The sequence below is a fragment of the Pyrus communis genome, chromosome 13 (genome assembly GCF_963583255.1).
Source record: "Pyrus communis chromosome 13, drPyrComm1.1, whole genome shotgun sequence".
Lineage (NCBI taxonomy): Eukaryota > Viridiplantae > Streptophyta > Magnoliopsida > Rosales > Rosaceae > Pyrus > Pyrus communis.
The window spans coordinates 16,735,324-16,750,581 of NC_084815.1; the positions used below are offsets into that span (position 1 = coordinate 16,735,324).

The following is a 15,258-nucleotide window of genomic DNA, read 5'->3' on the forward strand; positions in this document are numbered from 1 at the left end:
CTTTTCTCTTCAGAGGAATGGGTTGCTACCAATTTATATACAGAGGCTTTCTTATTTTGACCTGTTGTAAACACATGGCTAATTTTCTGGTTGTTCAATGAGAGGTTTGAGTTGGACATGCAAAAGTATAAATCTAGATGTTCCCATCGAAGATACTCTTACACATGTCCAATTTAACTCATTAGTGGACAAATAAGGAATTAAGCATGTATTCAGAGCAGATAAAAAGAAGATAGTTTGTATATATATTGGTAGCAGCCAATTCCCCTGAAGAGAAGGGTTAGTAAACATTGAATTTAAATGCAAGACAACCAAGAAAAGAGAGTTAAGAAAACATACCATTAAATTGTTGCATTAAAGCATACGTGTAACATGCTATTAACCAAATGTAGACAAAACATGCAAAAGAGAAAAAGAAGGAAAGAATAGGTAAATATGGTTTGAGATTGATTTTAGAAGAAAGGAAAGTAACATTGTAGCATAACTTTTTAAACCAATATTTCACTTGTTTAATCTCAACCTCAATTGTTTTGGAGAGTGCAAAGGTGATATGTCTTCTTTAAGTGTTCATACGACGTCTGCAAAAGAAAGAAAAGAATGTAAGAAAGTGAATGATAAGTGAAAAAAATTGTAAAATGTGAATGGACAAAAGTGGGAAAATAAGGTAGAATTTAGTAAAAAACACGCAGTTTTTTTGTCAAAGCATTTTATCATAATCAAAATTGCAAACTGAAACAGCATTTGTAATTAGATATAAGAAAATTTTGGCCAAAGCAGTTAAGTATGGTACAAACATTATTATACTACTATTTTAATCACATTGAATAAAAAATGTAAACGTTTAGACATAGGTTAGTAAAATAAATAGTCTGCTTATAAATTTTGCAATACATCTTTAAACACTATGTTTGCAGTATAATTGTTTACATTATTGTCTCCATCTGAAATCAAAATCTTCAAACCTTCTTTTGATGTAACTCTAGATAATGCTACATATAATTGACCATGGGTAAAAACAGGTTTAGGAAGATATAAACCAACTTGTTTCAAAGATTGCCCTTGACTTTTGTTGATGGTCATTGCAAAATATGGTCTAACAGGAAATTGGTGTCTTTTAAAAATAAAAGGCCACTTATTTTCTGTTGCTGTCAAGGTGATTCTCGGAATGAATACTTTGTGACCAATATTGTTTCCAGCAAGTATGTTAGCTTCAATAATTTGGTTGAATAATTGAGTAACTACTAATCTAGTTCCATTACATAAACCCAAAGACTGATTTAAATTTCGCAACAACATAATTGGCATTCCTATTTTCAAAATTAGGTTATGTGTAGGTAAACCATTGAAATTGAGTTTATTCAAAAATTCAACAGGATACAATATTTCTAAATTTTCATTATTTCCATTTGAAGAACACAAAGAATCATAGCTTAGAAACACATGTTCATCTCCAGGTAACAAATGAGTTATATAATTGTTTATATCTGTAACAGTTGTGTTTCGAGGTGTTATAATAGCACGTTCTCTCAAGTAGGCAAAATCTTGATAAGAATATTCAAAATTGGGATAAGTTGCAAGAAAAATTGATAAAATTGGGTTGTCAGAAGAATCAACTATTAAATCTTTAGGTATTTCAATCAGAGATGTATCTTTATCATTTGAATTGTTTTCACCGATTTTTCCATCACCTATTTGTAAAATCCAATTTGCAAAATCATTTATTCTTCTCTTTTCATCAATGTCTAACCCATTTTTTTTTTATAATCTCATGTTTTCTTTTAAATAAAATATTTTAAAACGTGACCATAAATAAGAACTATTTAAGGAAGCATTTATTATGGCCTCTTTGCTTCCTTCAGGTATACCAGATAATATTTGTTGAAAATCACCACCTAATAAAAGAGTTTTACCACCAAATGGAGTATTGCCTTGTGAATCATTTAAATGAGACATAATTTCACAAAATGATTTATCTAATGCTTCAAAACAATGTTTGTGATTCATCGGTGCTTCATCCCATATAATTAAATCTGTTTTATCAACTAATGTTGCAAGATGAGTTTTCTTTTTTATTGCACAAATTGAAGAATCAGTAACAACCAATAGAATTTTAAATCTGGAATGTGCTGTTCTACCACCTGGGAATAACAACGAAGCTATTCCTGATGATGCCATAGCTAAAACAATTTTTTTCTCAGATCTAAGTTTACTTAAGATAACTTCCCATAAGAAAGTTTTTCCAGTGCCTCACTTCTGTCCTGCTAGTGTTCCACCACCTTCTCATACTCCATGTCCACCAATTCTGGAACGCACACTGCTGCCAACTCCCTCTTCAGACGATGATCCAGAGGAAGATCTCTACTGGGTTACCGATGACGAATCGTTGCCTAAGCATGATTAATTTGGCGTTTCCTATGACAAAAGGGGGAGAGACTATAGTTAGGGGGAGAGATTTTAGTTAGTAGTTAAGGGGAGTGATTCTTTGCTAGAATAATGTTTTAGTTAGTGAGGGTTTCTTTTAGTTTATTATTTGGATGGTACATCATGTCTGAATGATTATCTTTATTTCTTAATAAAGCTTCTTTTTATTTTCTCTTTTGGACGATGAAAGATGGTTGAATGATTATCCTTATTTCTTAATAAACATGCAACATCTGTCTTTTGTACGTCACGGGTGTTTTGTTTAATGTGTGCAGATTACAGACTTCATTGCATAAGTTTTAAATTTTTGAAATATTGTATTTGAGGGTTTTGTCAAGGAAATGCCAAAGGGGGAGATTGTTAGTGCAATATTGGAAATTCTTGACAAAATGCATGAGTCTGTAATAGCTTAGACTTGTTATATATTCTCAATTGTAATTGTTTAAGTCTAGGGAGGTCTCTTACTCTTTTGATGAGAAGATGTTACGTGAACAAGATACACATTCAGGTATGTTTGCATGCATGCATCCAATTACATTCATCTATATCTCATGATATTATATTTGAGATAGGTCTTTTATTAAAACTACTTTCAAGATAATTTGATTGTATTTTTAAAAGACTTATCTGATTGCATATTGATGAGAGTTATCCAACTAAATGTTTGCATGGTTGACATTGTTTTAAAAAGAAAAGTTGTTGCCGTGTGTATCTAGGAATTGTGGTTTTAAAAGGATTGTCATTTAACTAAAACCTATTATTAGTTATGAAATCTTATCAGTTCCAAATTGGTTCCCGTGCCTTGAGGGTTATAAGGAAAGTTTGAAATTAGTTTTGGTTTAAGCCGCATATGCATGTTTTTCTTGGATTAGAGATTGACAGCAACGTTGAGTTTTGAAAAGAAAAAAAAAAACATTATTTTCAGTGCATTAATCTCAAATTAATTTTTCAGTGGCTGCCATCATGTGGTTTCAATAGCATGTGTTTTTAAAGAGAAAATATTATTTTCATGCTGATTTTCATTTGGTTTTTTATTGAATGTCAATTATGAAAATGTGCCTTGTGATTTTCGTAATTGATTGATTTTTCAACCAAACACTTCATCATATAAACATTCTGCATGATCGAGTTAGTATCTTACAAAGTTCGAGGAAAAGGTGATTGACGATCGTGTTAGTGTCGTACCACTTCAACTCGAAGACTGAAGAAAGATCGAGTAGCAAAGCGCGAATACAAAGCTGCCAACTGGTATGTGTATCTGGTTGATGAGTTTTTTGTAAGTCTTTATGTATTCCTTCTTTCTTAGTGCTTCCTGGCTTGGTAGCCCGAGGATTTTCCCAATGATGGGTTTTGCCTCGTAAAATCCTACATCATGTGTGTACTCTTTATATTTATGCTGGATATTTTGTGTAGGATTAGAGCTGCATAACTGATTAACATAAATCATAATTTGAACTAGTTTTAAGTTGAAATTTATTTATATTTCTAGTTAAGTTAGTACCCATCCTAGGACTTTCAAGTTTCTTCCGAAATCCGGGATATGCACTTTGATTTTGGTCATTATTTGTGATTTGGGTTAGGATTATTGTTGTTGTGGGTCAGATCCACCTCCTACTACTCGTTTTCCATAGTAATTGTGTGCTAGTTGGCCGACTGTGACTAAGCTGCCTTACTTGGCCTGATCTACGTTGGTTCCTCCTCACATGGCTGCTATAAATCTCTCTAGACCATGAAGACTTGTTGGTTGATGGTTCCATTCTTGGATTAGGTAGTTTTTCATTTTCTATTGTTTTGATGTGCTTAGCAGGCTGCGTTTTAGCATTTTGGCAAGTCATTTGTGGCTTCGTTCTTGCAATGGCTTTTGTGGCTCTAGTGATAGGTCTATTATGTCTGCCGTTTTTGTGGTGAATTTACATCGGTGACTTATGGTTCTTATTGTGTTGTGGTTGGCGGCTCCAGTGCTAGGTCTGTTACATCTGACATCTTTGTGGTAGACCTACACTAGGCTTATGGTTCTTGTTATGTTGTGGTAGTCGTGTAAAAGTTTTCTTTATTCGTGAAATTGTGTAGATTTATCTCCAGATCAAAATATTTGTTATTAAAAAATTATATTCATCTGACACCTTGATGTAACGTTAATTGTATGTGTTTGTGTCGATCAATGAAATTCTTTATTTCTTTAACAAAAAAATGGTAAGAACTTGTACCCGCCATCTACCAATGGTCAAAAGGCTAACTACCGGAAGTCAAACAACTATTCAATCAAGAAAATTAATTTGAATTTGAAAATCTTACCGTTGGGATGCCCCTCCGTATAAACAACCCCTCCCTCCCCGGAAACAACCCCTCCCACCAACCTCCACTCTCTTTCTCTCTCTGCCATGCTTGACACTGCAATTGCCGAAATGCCCAATAGGAAGCCAAGAGCCAGCTGAAGAGCACTGAAGGACAAAAAACCATCTGGAAACGAAGCCAATATCGTCGCCGGAAAGGTCTCGGACGCCACACCGAGCCCGATCCAAATACCATCGGACTCCAACCCAGCGAAGGAGAACCACGATAGCCTCTCTCAGCCGCGCACCTCCCCCAAGAAGTCGGTGAAAGCTGCAGCTTTCAAAAAGCAGGCCAAGCAGACGCAGACCCAACCTTCGTCATTCGAGAAGGAACTCGAAGAAATGCAAGAGAAGCTTCAGGCGATGAGGCTGGAGATGGAGAAAACCGAAGAGCTCCTGAAGGAGAAGGACGAGATCTTGAAGATCAAGGAGGAAGAGCTCGAAACGAAGGGCCGAAAGCATGACAAGCTTCAGATGGAGTTGAAGCAGCTACAGAAGCTCAAGGAGTTTAAACCAACCATGGTTTGTTTTCTCGATCCCTTTTCTTTTCTTCATTTGTGTCTTTATTTCTTCTTCTGTTGTATAATCCTGTGTTTGGTTGCTGAGAAAATGTATTGTGGATCAGAAATTTGGCTAAGTGATTCATACAGCCGACCCATTTAGTGGGATAAGATTTGGTTATTATTGTTGTTGTAAATTTGTTTGATTATATATTAATTGTGAAAAATTGGAAAAAAATTTCATGGGGGTTCTTGACTTATGTTCTCCTAGGGTTTCTTTTCTCGATCCCCTTTCCTGGAATTTGTTTTGTTGCATTGGGATCTGGCTGATTGTTTGTACATTAAGTTGATGATTCTTGATTAGGTTTTAGGGTTCAGATGAAAGTTGGCTAGGGGAATCTTGATTTGGGGTTTCTATCATGTTTGATTACTTGGAAATTGGGAGAAAACGTGGTTAGGGTTCTTGATGTGTGGTTATTAGGTGTTTGATCTAATCGATTCGATGATCTTGAAATGGAGTTGACATAATGGTTACTTATTTTTCATCAGGCATTCCCAATTGCTCAACCAGTTGAAGACAAGAAAAAGGAGGGGTGCACTGAGAAGAAAAGGCCAGCTCCTCCTTATATCCTATGGTGCAAAGATCAGTGGGCTGACGTAAATTAGAGATTAGAACACTATGATTGTTCGGTGATTTAAATGCGAAACAATTTCCAAATCCGCTTGTGGTTTTTGATGCAGATCAAGAAGGAGAACCCTGAGGCAGATTTTAAGGAAGTCTCAAACATTTTGGGGACCAAGTGGAAGAACGTCAGCCCCGAAGAGAAGATGCCTTATGAAGAGAGGTACCAGGTTGAAAAAGAAGCTTATCTGTAAGTGACTGCGAAAGAGAAGCGTGAGGTTGAAGCAATGCATCCCTTGGAGGAGGAGCACAAGCAGAAGATGGCTATGGAGTTGCTTGAACAATATATGCAGTTCAAGCAAGAAGCCAAAAAGGAGAACAAGAAATCCAAGAAGGAAAAGGATCCATTGAAACCTAAGCACCCAATGTCGGCTTTTTTTCTGTTCACAAACGACAGGCGACCGGCTCTGGCTGCAGAGAACAAAACTGTCACTGAGGTAATTGAAAATCACCATCCCCACATGAATAATCTTTATCTGTATTTAGTTATTCTGATCTCTTTTAACTTGTCAATTTTGGGACTATTTCGTAGATTGCAAAGATCACGGGTGAAGAATGGAAAAACATGATAGAGGAACAAAAGTTGCCGTATGAAGAGATGACTAGGAAGAACAAGGAGAAGTATATGCAAGAGATGGAGGCTTACAAGGAGATGAAGGAAGAGGAAGCTTCCAATCTCAAAAAGGAAGGGGAAGAGCTGATGAAACTGCAAAAGCATGAAGCCTTGCAGCTGCTTAAGAAGAAGGAGAAGACTCAAAACATAATCAAGGTTTGCTAACCAAGTTGTGATCTCCATTGTTTTTACTAATTTCATTTCTTTTGTATGATTAGTTGATTATTGATTGGATTCTACGAATTAACAGAGAACGAAGGAGGAGTAGAAGAAGAAGAAGGAAGAGAAGAGAAAATGCTGACGCTAACAAGCCTAAGAAGCCTGCATCCTCTTACCTCTTGTTCAGGTAAAGTTCCTCACTAGTCCTGTAATGTCTTATACATGAAACCCTTTAAAGGGCAAAATGTTGGTCACGTTATGAGAGTGATAGAGTAGGGAGGGAATATTTCCGGTTTCATGGTAGGATGTCTGCTGTAAAAGAGACTAAAAACTGATTTCGGTGTCCTATTGAATAATGCTGCAAGGAAGCAAGAAAGGCTCTGTTGGAGGAGAGACCAGGGACTAACAGCACCACCATCACTGCAATGATTTCATTGAAATGGAAGGTACGAGATTGGATTTGGGTTCGAAAGACGCGTTTGGTAACATTTTCTTGACCCTAAATTAATTAAACTGATCCTAGTTTTTCTTTCACTTGTTGGGTTATATAGGAAATGAAGGAAGAAGAGAAAAAGGTATGGAAATGAAGGCAGCTGAAGCAATGGAAGCATACAAGAAGGTGGTATGGGAACATAACAAAAGTGTTGTTGCCGCATCTTCCTCCGCCAATTGATGTGTTGTAGTCGTTTATTGCCCGTCACTTTGATGGCCTAATTTGACTTTTTTATACCGTAGAGTTTGCAAATTATGAATGAAATATTTGAATGATTGAAATTCAAGACATGCATCTTTTTTCTTTACTCCAAACGAATTCATAGAATCAATTCAAAACAACGTCCTACAAATTAGAGAATTCTTGCATGTCATCGGAAGCGTTACGATTTTGAAACAGGTTGTATTGATCACATGACATGTAGTGCATAAAATCAATTAAATAACGTCTTATAGTTAAAGAAGATTGTTACATCTCACACAAGTATATTACAGCTTAAATACTGAACGCACCACGCGTTAGTTATATAACTAGATAACATGTAAGTGTTTGCAAATAAATAACAACCTAGTGATGAAAACACCATCATTACCAACTCCACCACTTTTTCACGCCACAATTGACCAAACTTTCCGCAAAAGGAGAACAAAACAATGTGAAAGTGACATGTGCGACACTCCAACCTTTTGGAGAAATTATGATATGTTAGATTTGTTCCTAGACACCACCGTAAGCTAGGTGAAAGGATTAAAAAAACCCTCACAACAACCAGCGGGAAGGGGCAATTATGTAAATTCAGGGTGAGAAGTTTCAGTTTGAGAATATAACTGAATAAGTTAAAAGAAACGACCTCATTGCAGGGATCAAACGAAGAACGTCGATGTTTCCCTCGGGCGGCAAATGCTCTCCCCCGCGCACTTTAGCTTAGTACACACCTGGAATCAGCTACTTCCAAACAACTTCACTAACGTACGCCCGCCTCCTTCCCCCATTAAATCATCCCTTAACCTGCACACCCACTGCTGCATCTCCTCCTCCTCCTCCTCCTCTCTCGGCTGTTCTCGAATCAAAAGATGGCGAAACCTCCCAGCCCCGAACCCTTCCTCGAGACCCGCCGCGAAACCGACGCCGGAGCCGTCTTCGTCCTCCAATCCAAAGGTCACACGTCAGCCCTTCCCATCGCCGTTTACTCAATTTTCCTCCAATCAATTAATTTTGTTTTTTTTTCTTCTAATTATGTTAAAAATATGCAGGGCAGTGGTGGCACGCGGGGTTCCATCTGACGACGGCGATAGTGGGACCCACAATACTGACGCTGCCGTACGCGTTCAGGGGGTTGGGATGGGGCTCGGGGTTCCTCTGCCTGACCATCATGGGCCTGGTGACCTTCTACTCTTACTACCTAATGTCGATGGTGCTGGACCACTGTGAGAGGGAGGGTCGCCGCCACATCCGATTCCGTGAGCTCGCCGCCGACGTCTTAGGTAAAAGAAAAATCTTTGCTTCCGCGGTCATAAAAAAACCGGGTTTTTTTTTTTTTTTTTTTTTTTTTTGGATCGCTGGGATCGTTCCGTAATTTGGGAATATTTTCGTAAGCTTGGATTGAATGCTTTGAGCTCTGACTTTTCTGTGCATGTGACAGTCTGCATATTTAAATAAAGAAAGCTGGTTTTCTTAATTTGTAATTAGTGCTAAACAAGTTGCATTTGATTAAGCATTGCTTTTGACTTTTGAGCCATGTGATGCTTCTGCTGAATAAGCAATTCTATATATGGAATCTTTGGATGGTAAACTAATTAAGTGTGGGATTTTGGCTTTTGCTTTTTCCTTATAGGGTCAGGATGGATGTATTATTTCGTCATATTCATTCAAACGGCTATAAACACTGGGGTTGGAATAGGAGCTATTTTGCTTTCTGGGGAATGCCTCAAGGTATATTTTGCATCATTATGTTCATCACTTCACATCAACACGTGCAATAATGTGTTGGTTTATCTATAAGGAAATTGATATCTGCACGCTCATTTTCTCTCTTTGCACAACTTTGGATTGACAAAATCAAAAGAGAATTAAGGGACAAAAATAAACTCGGTCCATAGAAGGAGAATAAATGCTGTGGCGAAATCATTTCCCTATCTTAAAGGGTAGGTCTGTTTTTTTTAAGTTTAATGGGTTGTATGATGACTGATGAGTAGGGCATGCACTTGTGTTCGTGGTCTTAAAAAGCAATGATATGAACAGATAGATAAACTACAGGTAATAAGTTAGTCATCTCTAGATGAACAGATAGACAAAATCAAAAGAGAATTCAGCTGCTTTTGGTTTGCAAAGAGTTGTGGCAGTTTCTTCACAAATTGTAATTGGTAGAAATTATAGGTAATAAGTTAGTCATCTCTAAATTCCCAACATTTTATCTCTATGCTTGCAACCTTTTCTCGTTGAGCAGCCATAGCCGTAGAGGAGATTAAGGTCTGGTAAATTCCTCAGTGACCAAGATTTTCATAATCTTCACCCACAGTTACTGTCCCACAAGCAATTAGCTTCACAGCAATCAATTAGTCACATTCCTCTACTATCTACGCACACCTAGCTGCATTTTGAAGGCAAGAAATGAATCAGAACTTCCGTATTTTGTCCAAGTTGAAGGATACTCTTGAAGAAAAAATATCGCTACTAGTCGCCATAAAATGGTAGGATTAAAGGGACAACTTTTCTTGACGAGAAATCTTCAACTTGGACAAAATATGGAAGTTCTCATCCATTTCTCTCTTCAAAATGTCTTTAATGTAGTGAATAGCCATTTTCAAGCTTATCCTCTCTATCAAACGAGGCCCAAGGTTAATAAATTAAAATTGGAAAAAACTTAATTTGATCAAGCAAATAGCACATTTTGTGTTCGTGGGGAGAATGATCAGATAGAGATAATACATAAATTTGCCATTGTCGCCGCTTTCAAACCAATAGGGATACGAATCTAAGCCTCATCTCAATCTCCCAGTTTCACATCCAAACCGCACACAAAATATTAAAAACGACTAACAGAAAAGCACTTTTTTGTTAATCACTTTTGCATGTTGAGCTGGTTCAGCACAGGCAAATCAGTTACTACTAGTATTTTCTATGGAAACAATGTTAAATGGATCAATGAAGATTTGCATGCAGAAACTGCTTTCTACTACGTAGGAGATGTGTTCGTTTTTCTCTTTTCCAGCATTGCAGTGCAGTAGTTAGATTCTATTAACCTTGCATTGTCTTATTGTCATCTTGTTTTTTTGTAAGATTATGTACTCGGAGCTTTCTCCCAATGGATCTTTGAAATTGTACCACTTCATAGCCATGGTTACCGTGGTAATGATAGTCATCTCTCAGCTTCCAACTTTCCACTCCCTCAGGCACATCAACTTTGTTTCGCTGCTTCTCAGCTTGGGATACTCGTTCCTGGTGGTCGGTGCATGTGTTTATGCAGGTACTTCATCCTTCAACATCCGTTCAACATCCTCATTTATATTTTACTTCCCTGCATTACTTATACAAAGAAATTACACATGTATCTTTCTAGCCATCTTTTATGCAGCAGTGTGCTTTTTCTCGAGTTCAAAGTTTCATTATGTTCACCAGGAAAAAAAAAAGAGAGTAAATAACTTGATTCTTCCGGAGGAGTTCGAACAACAAATTTTTTTCTCGGTACCAAAACTTGCATTGGTCATTAACAACCTTCATTCCTCTTTAGCTTTCTATTGTCCGGCAGTAACGACGGATTATTTGTCAATAAGGGGCCACGTAACCTATTGATTTATTCGTCCATGAAATTTGTTTATCTATTCTAGAACTGAAAGTTCTAATTGTGTGGTAAACATGTCTTTTTTCCTCTAGGTGCCTCTAAGAATCCCCCTGCAAGGGACTATTCTTTAGAATCTTCGACTTCAACAAGGCTCTTCAGCGCCTTCACTTCCATCTCCATATTTGCTGCTATTTTCGGGAATGGAATACTACCTGAAATACAAGTAAATACTGAGTCTTTGCAAGTTTTTATCAGTTTTAGAATTCCAAGCTTTCAAATGCTAGTTTGCACGACTGTTGCATGATCTGGTAGCCTGCTTGGAAACACCATGTGAATTTCTAGTTTTAGTGCGAATATCATGAATTTCCATCTGGTGTTGGTGCGAAATTGTGGACATAAAAGAACATATGCTTCTTTGTAAAATTTATCATATGCAATGGATCACTGCAGGCAACCTTGGCGCCACCAGCTACTGGAAAGATGGTGAAAGGTCTCGTGATGTGTTACACGGTAATTTTCATTACATTCTATTCGACTGCAGTGTCCGGATACTGGGTGTTTGGGAACAAATCTAGTTCAAACATTCTCAATAGCCTAATGCCGGATGAGGGACCTTCTCTGGCTCCAACTTGGGTTCTTGGACTTACTGTGATCTTTGTACTCCTTCAGCTTCTCGCCATTGGCCTCGTAAGCTTACTCTTGTACTTATAAGAAAATTGAAATTTTTTATGTCCTAGGCTATGTAAATTTGTATTGAGGTAGCCTTTCTCTAATACGATGCAGGTTTATTCCCAAGTTGCTTATGAGATCATGGAACAGAAATCAGCAGATGTCAAACAAGGAATGTTCTCAAAAAGGAATCTCATTCCCCGAATAATTCTTCGGTCGCTGTACATGGCACTCTGCGGATTTTTCGCAGCAATGCTTCCGTTTTTCGGAGACATAAGCGGTGTGGTTGGAGCTGTCGGCTTCATCCCTTTAGATTTCATCCTCCCAATGCTTCTGTACAACAAAACCTACAAGCCTGCAAAATCAACCTTCACATACTGGATGAACATATCTATAATCATTGTGTTCACAGGTGCAGGACTTTTGGGAACATTCTCTTCTGTAAGGAAACTGGTTCTTGATGCCAACCAGTTTAAGCTGTTTAGTGATGATGTGGTTGATTAAGCGCTCTAATCAAACCGCCATTGCACGGCCCCGGCCCTGAAGAAGCTGTATCATTGATGAAGCTGTTTAGTAATTATGATATTACAAGGCCCATTATTGGCCTTGTAATATCGTAATTACAAATTACTGACTGATGTATTTAGTTATTGATTAGTACATATTCTGAACGTCAGAATTATGATAGGTTCAATGTTCGATTATTTTTAATGTAACGAAAAAATGACGACTTTTACGGTACAGAAGTAAATGCAATTTCAATAGTATTGTGCTTGTTTTCTCTTGTATTGATATTTTAGGATGAGTCATTGAGGAGAGGCTCCTAGAAGATGTTAATTATATGACTTTTTGCTTAGCTGTCATGTGTCTTTCTTTTTAACAAAACAAATTTATTATTATTATTCAAAAAAAGGAGAGCATTCGAAACTATAATAATAATTTAGAAAATGAGAGTTTTAAACCCGGAATGCATGGATGGAAATTCAACGTCCTTATTCATAGGATATTGGACCACATGCAGTTGTCATGTGTTCCTTAGTTTAGGTGATTTTGGCATGTGTCCCTTAGTTTAGGTGAAGTTGGAAAATTATAATATGAAGGGGAATTTGTCTAGGATTATATCTAGCGGAAGTAACAAATTGTGGATCACCGTGTTGTTCTTACAAGACTTATTTCTTTGTGAGCACAAACACCACCACTTGTAGGATTTGGTTGCATCTAGCCCAGCTAGATTGCCTGCGTACCCTGTGCTCTAGCTCATGAATCCAATCGACATAGTTCCCTTGCCTACACCTTGCTAGACTTGAACTTGTAGGGAGCGATTTGTGTGAAGGGCGGGAGAAATTCCACTTAAAACTTTTAGCTAGGAGGTTGTTTCTTGGATGCCTTTAACCTGTTGAGAGTATCAATTCCACATTGGGAAAATGAGAGACTTTGAATGTGGTTATAAGAAGCCGGACTATTCCTTATATTACCAATTGGTTTTATAGTAGAATCTCAACTTTCTTTATTGCTCTTCATCATCCAATGTGTGTTGTCCACGTGCTAGTTTCTTTATTGCTTTACATCACCCAATTTGTGTTATCCAACTGCTAGGCTTAAAACTCTCCCACACTTAAGGGGGCGTGTTGAGAGTATCAATCCCATGTCGAGGAAAAGAAGTCCTTTCATGTGCTTATAAAATATTAAGTTAATTTCTCATATTATCAATTAATTTAATAGTGAAACTTCCGCTTTCTTCGTAACCCTTATAACCCTTACCTTATGACATCTATTTATAATGGTCATGCTACGCTTAGGGTGTAGAAGCATTGGCTTGGAGAGTAAGTCAATCCCTCCATGCTTGGCACATTCGAAGGGAGATTGTCTCCTTAATTATCAGAGATTTTTTTAGTGAGACAAGAATATAGGATGGCAAACCTCGTGTCATTATATAAATGATGAGATATATGTTTTAAAAAGTTAATAAATTTAAAAATGTTGCAGTATATTTAGAATATGAATGTGATTGTGTAAATCCTAGGGAATCTGGGAAAGTATTATATATTCCTATTAGGATTAAATTACCTATTAAATGTTGTAATCCTAAAGGGAAAGGTTTTACCATTTCTACTACTATAAATAAAGGCACAATGGGATGAATCAAACACACCTCACAATCAAATCAATCTCTCTTCTCTCTCAATATTGCCGAACCCCTCTCTCTCTTTCTCTCTCTATAAACCCTAGATCGTTCAATCAAATAGGCCTACAACATGTTATCAACACGCTCTTGTCAGAAGCTAAGGAATTAACGCATTGTAGGAGGAGGCTATCATCCACCACATTCAAAGGCTTATTCGTTTTCTGCTAATCAGGTACGCTTAAAATAAAGGAAGATATTTGAAATGTCCACAAAGCATGAAAACATTCCCCATAATGCATGAACCCCCATATGTTTACATTTTCCTTCTGATATATATATTGTATATGTTCATATATTTTTCAATATATATATTTGTTTCATGCATCGCACAATTAAATTGTTATGTGGAATTTGTGAGTCAAATTATATAAAATAAATTAGAAGCATATTTAGATACAGCAAGGGGAAGTGTTGCTGCACCTACTTGGACCCCCAGGCCTTCGGCCTGATTGATTAGAATTGGCATGCAACCCTAGTTCTATCACTGAAGAGGCCCACAGCCTTCATGGATCCAGACCAAACCCACGGCAAGCCTTGCTTGCTGGGTCCTTGTCCCGCACGCATCTAGGCCCACATTTGATTAGAATTGGCCTGCAACCCTAGTTCTATCACTGAGGAAGCCCACAGCCTTCATGGATCCAGACCAAACCCCCAGCAAGCCTTGCTTGCTGGGTCCTTGTCCCGCACGCATCCAGGCCTGCATACCTGCTCTTTCTGGTGCCAGTCCACTTAATTGGGCCTTGTTTCCTTACGGCTCGCAGCACAGGAAGCCAGCCTATGCGATTGGGCTCCCATTCAAACCCACACACCAACCCATGGGGCTGGGTTTTGTTCCCTCGTGCATCACCCACAAGGCTAGCACCTACTGGGCCTTGTCCCGTGCACTCCCCTTCAACCCAAACTCCAGCTGCAGTTGGGGCTTCTCCCTCACCTATGTGGCATGCAGCCCACCCCCGAGATCTTTTGGGCCTTACCTTATACTTAAAGCACCCAAACCCGTGCCACTTAACCCACGGCACCAAGCCCAATATTATTTTGGGGCTATATTTTCAATCCAATAATATTATTTTAATATTATTTTGCTTCTACAATCGACCCAGTATGGCCCAATTTATTGAATTAATTAAAAGTAACTTGTAGTCCATTAATTTGATAATGAATCCAAAATTATTGACCTGAAGATCATTTTTGGACATTAGCGATTCAATAATTTATTTTTATACTTTGAACCGTCACATACTTTCGTAGTAACAAAGCTCTCACACTTGAGTTCCCAAAGAAACTCAAACCACTATACTTAAATCAGCATATTGCATTCTGTATTTCTTGCAAGAACCTCTCATTATAAACTAATTGTTCATAAAAAAGTAAATTGAACTTGTAGTTTCAAATTTAGTGCCTTTGAAACCTGAAGTTTTCATT

At 37.6% G+C, this 15,258-nt stretch overlaps 1 protein-coding gene, 1 non-coding gene and 1 pseudogene across 2 annotated transcripts; 2 read left to right on the plus strand and 1 right to left on the minus strand.

Annotated features, from left to right (window-relative positions):
• Positions 1 to 4,802: 4,802 nt before the first annotated feature.
• On the plus strand, positions 4,803 to 7,482 carry LOC137711987 (high mobility group B protein 6-like; annotated as a pseudogene).
• Positions 7,483 to 8,048: 566 nt separating this feature from the next.
• Positions 8,049 to 12,466, plus strand: LOC137713583 (probable GABA transporter 2). The gene is made up of 7 exons (XM_068452897.1): positions 8,049 to 8,359; positions 8,455 to 8,685; positions 9,036 to 9,133; positions 10,481 to 10,667; positions 11,075 to 11,205; positions 11,433 to 11,669; positions 11,766 to 12,466. The coding sequence occupies exons 1-7, from the start codon at positions 8,275 to 8,277 to the stop codon at positions 12,153 to 12,155; spliced, it is 1,359 nt and encodes a 452-aa protein (XP_068308998.1). The 5' UTR covers positions 8,049 to 8,274; the 3' UTR covers positions 12,156 to 12,466.
• On the minus strand, positions 10,107 to 10,193 carry LOC137714046 (small nucleolar RNA Z102/R77). Its single transcript, XR_011065387.1, has one exon. It is a non-coding gene; the product is annotated as a small nucleolar RNA Z102/R77 (small nucleolar RNA).
• Positions 12,467 to 15,258: the final 2,792 nt, after the last annotated feature.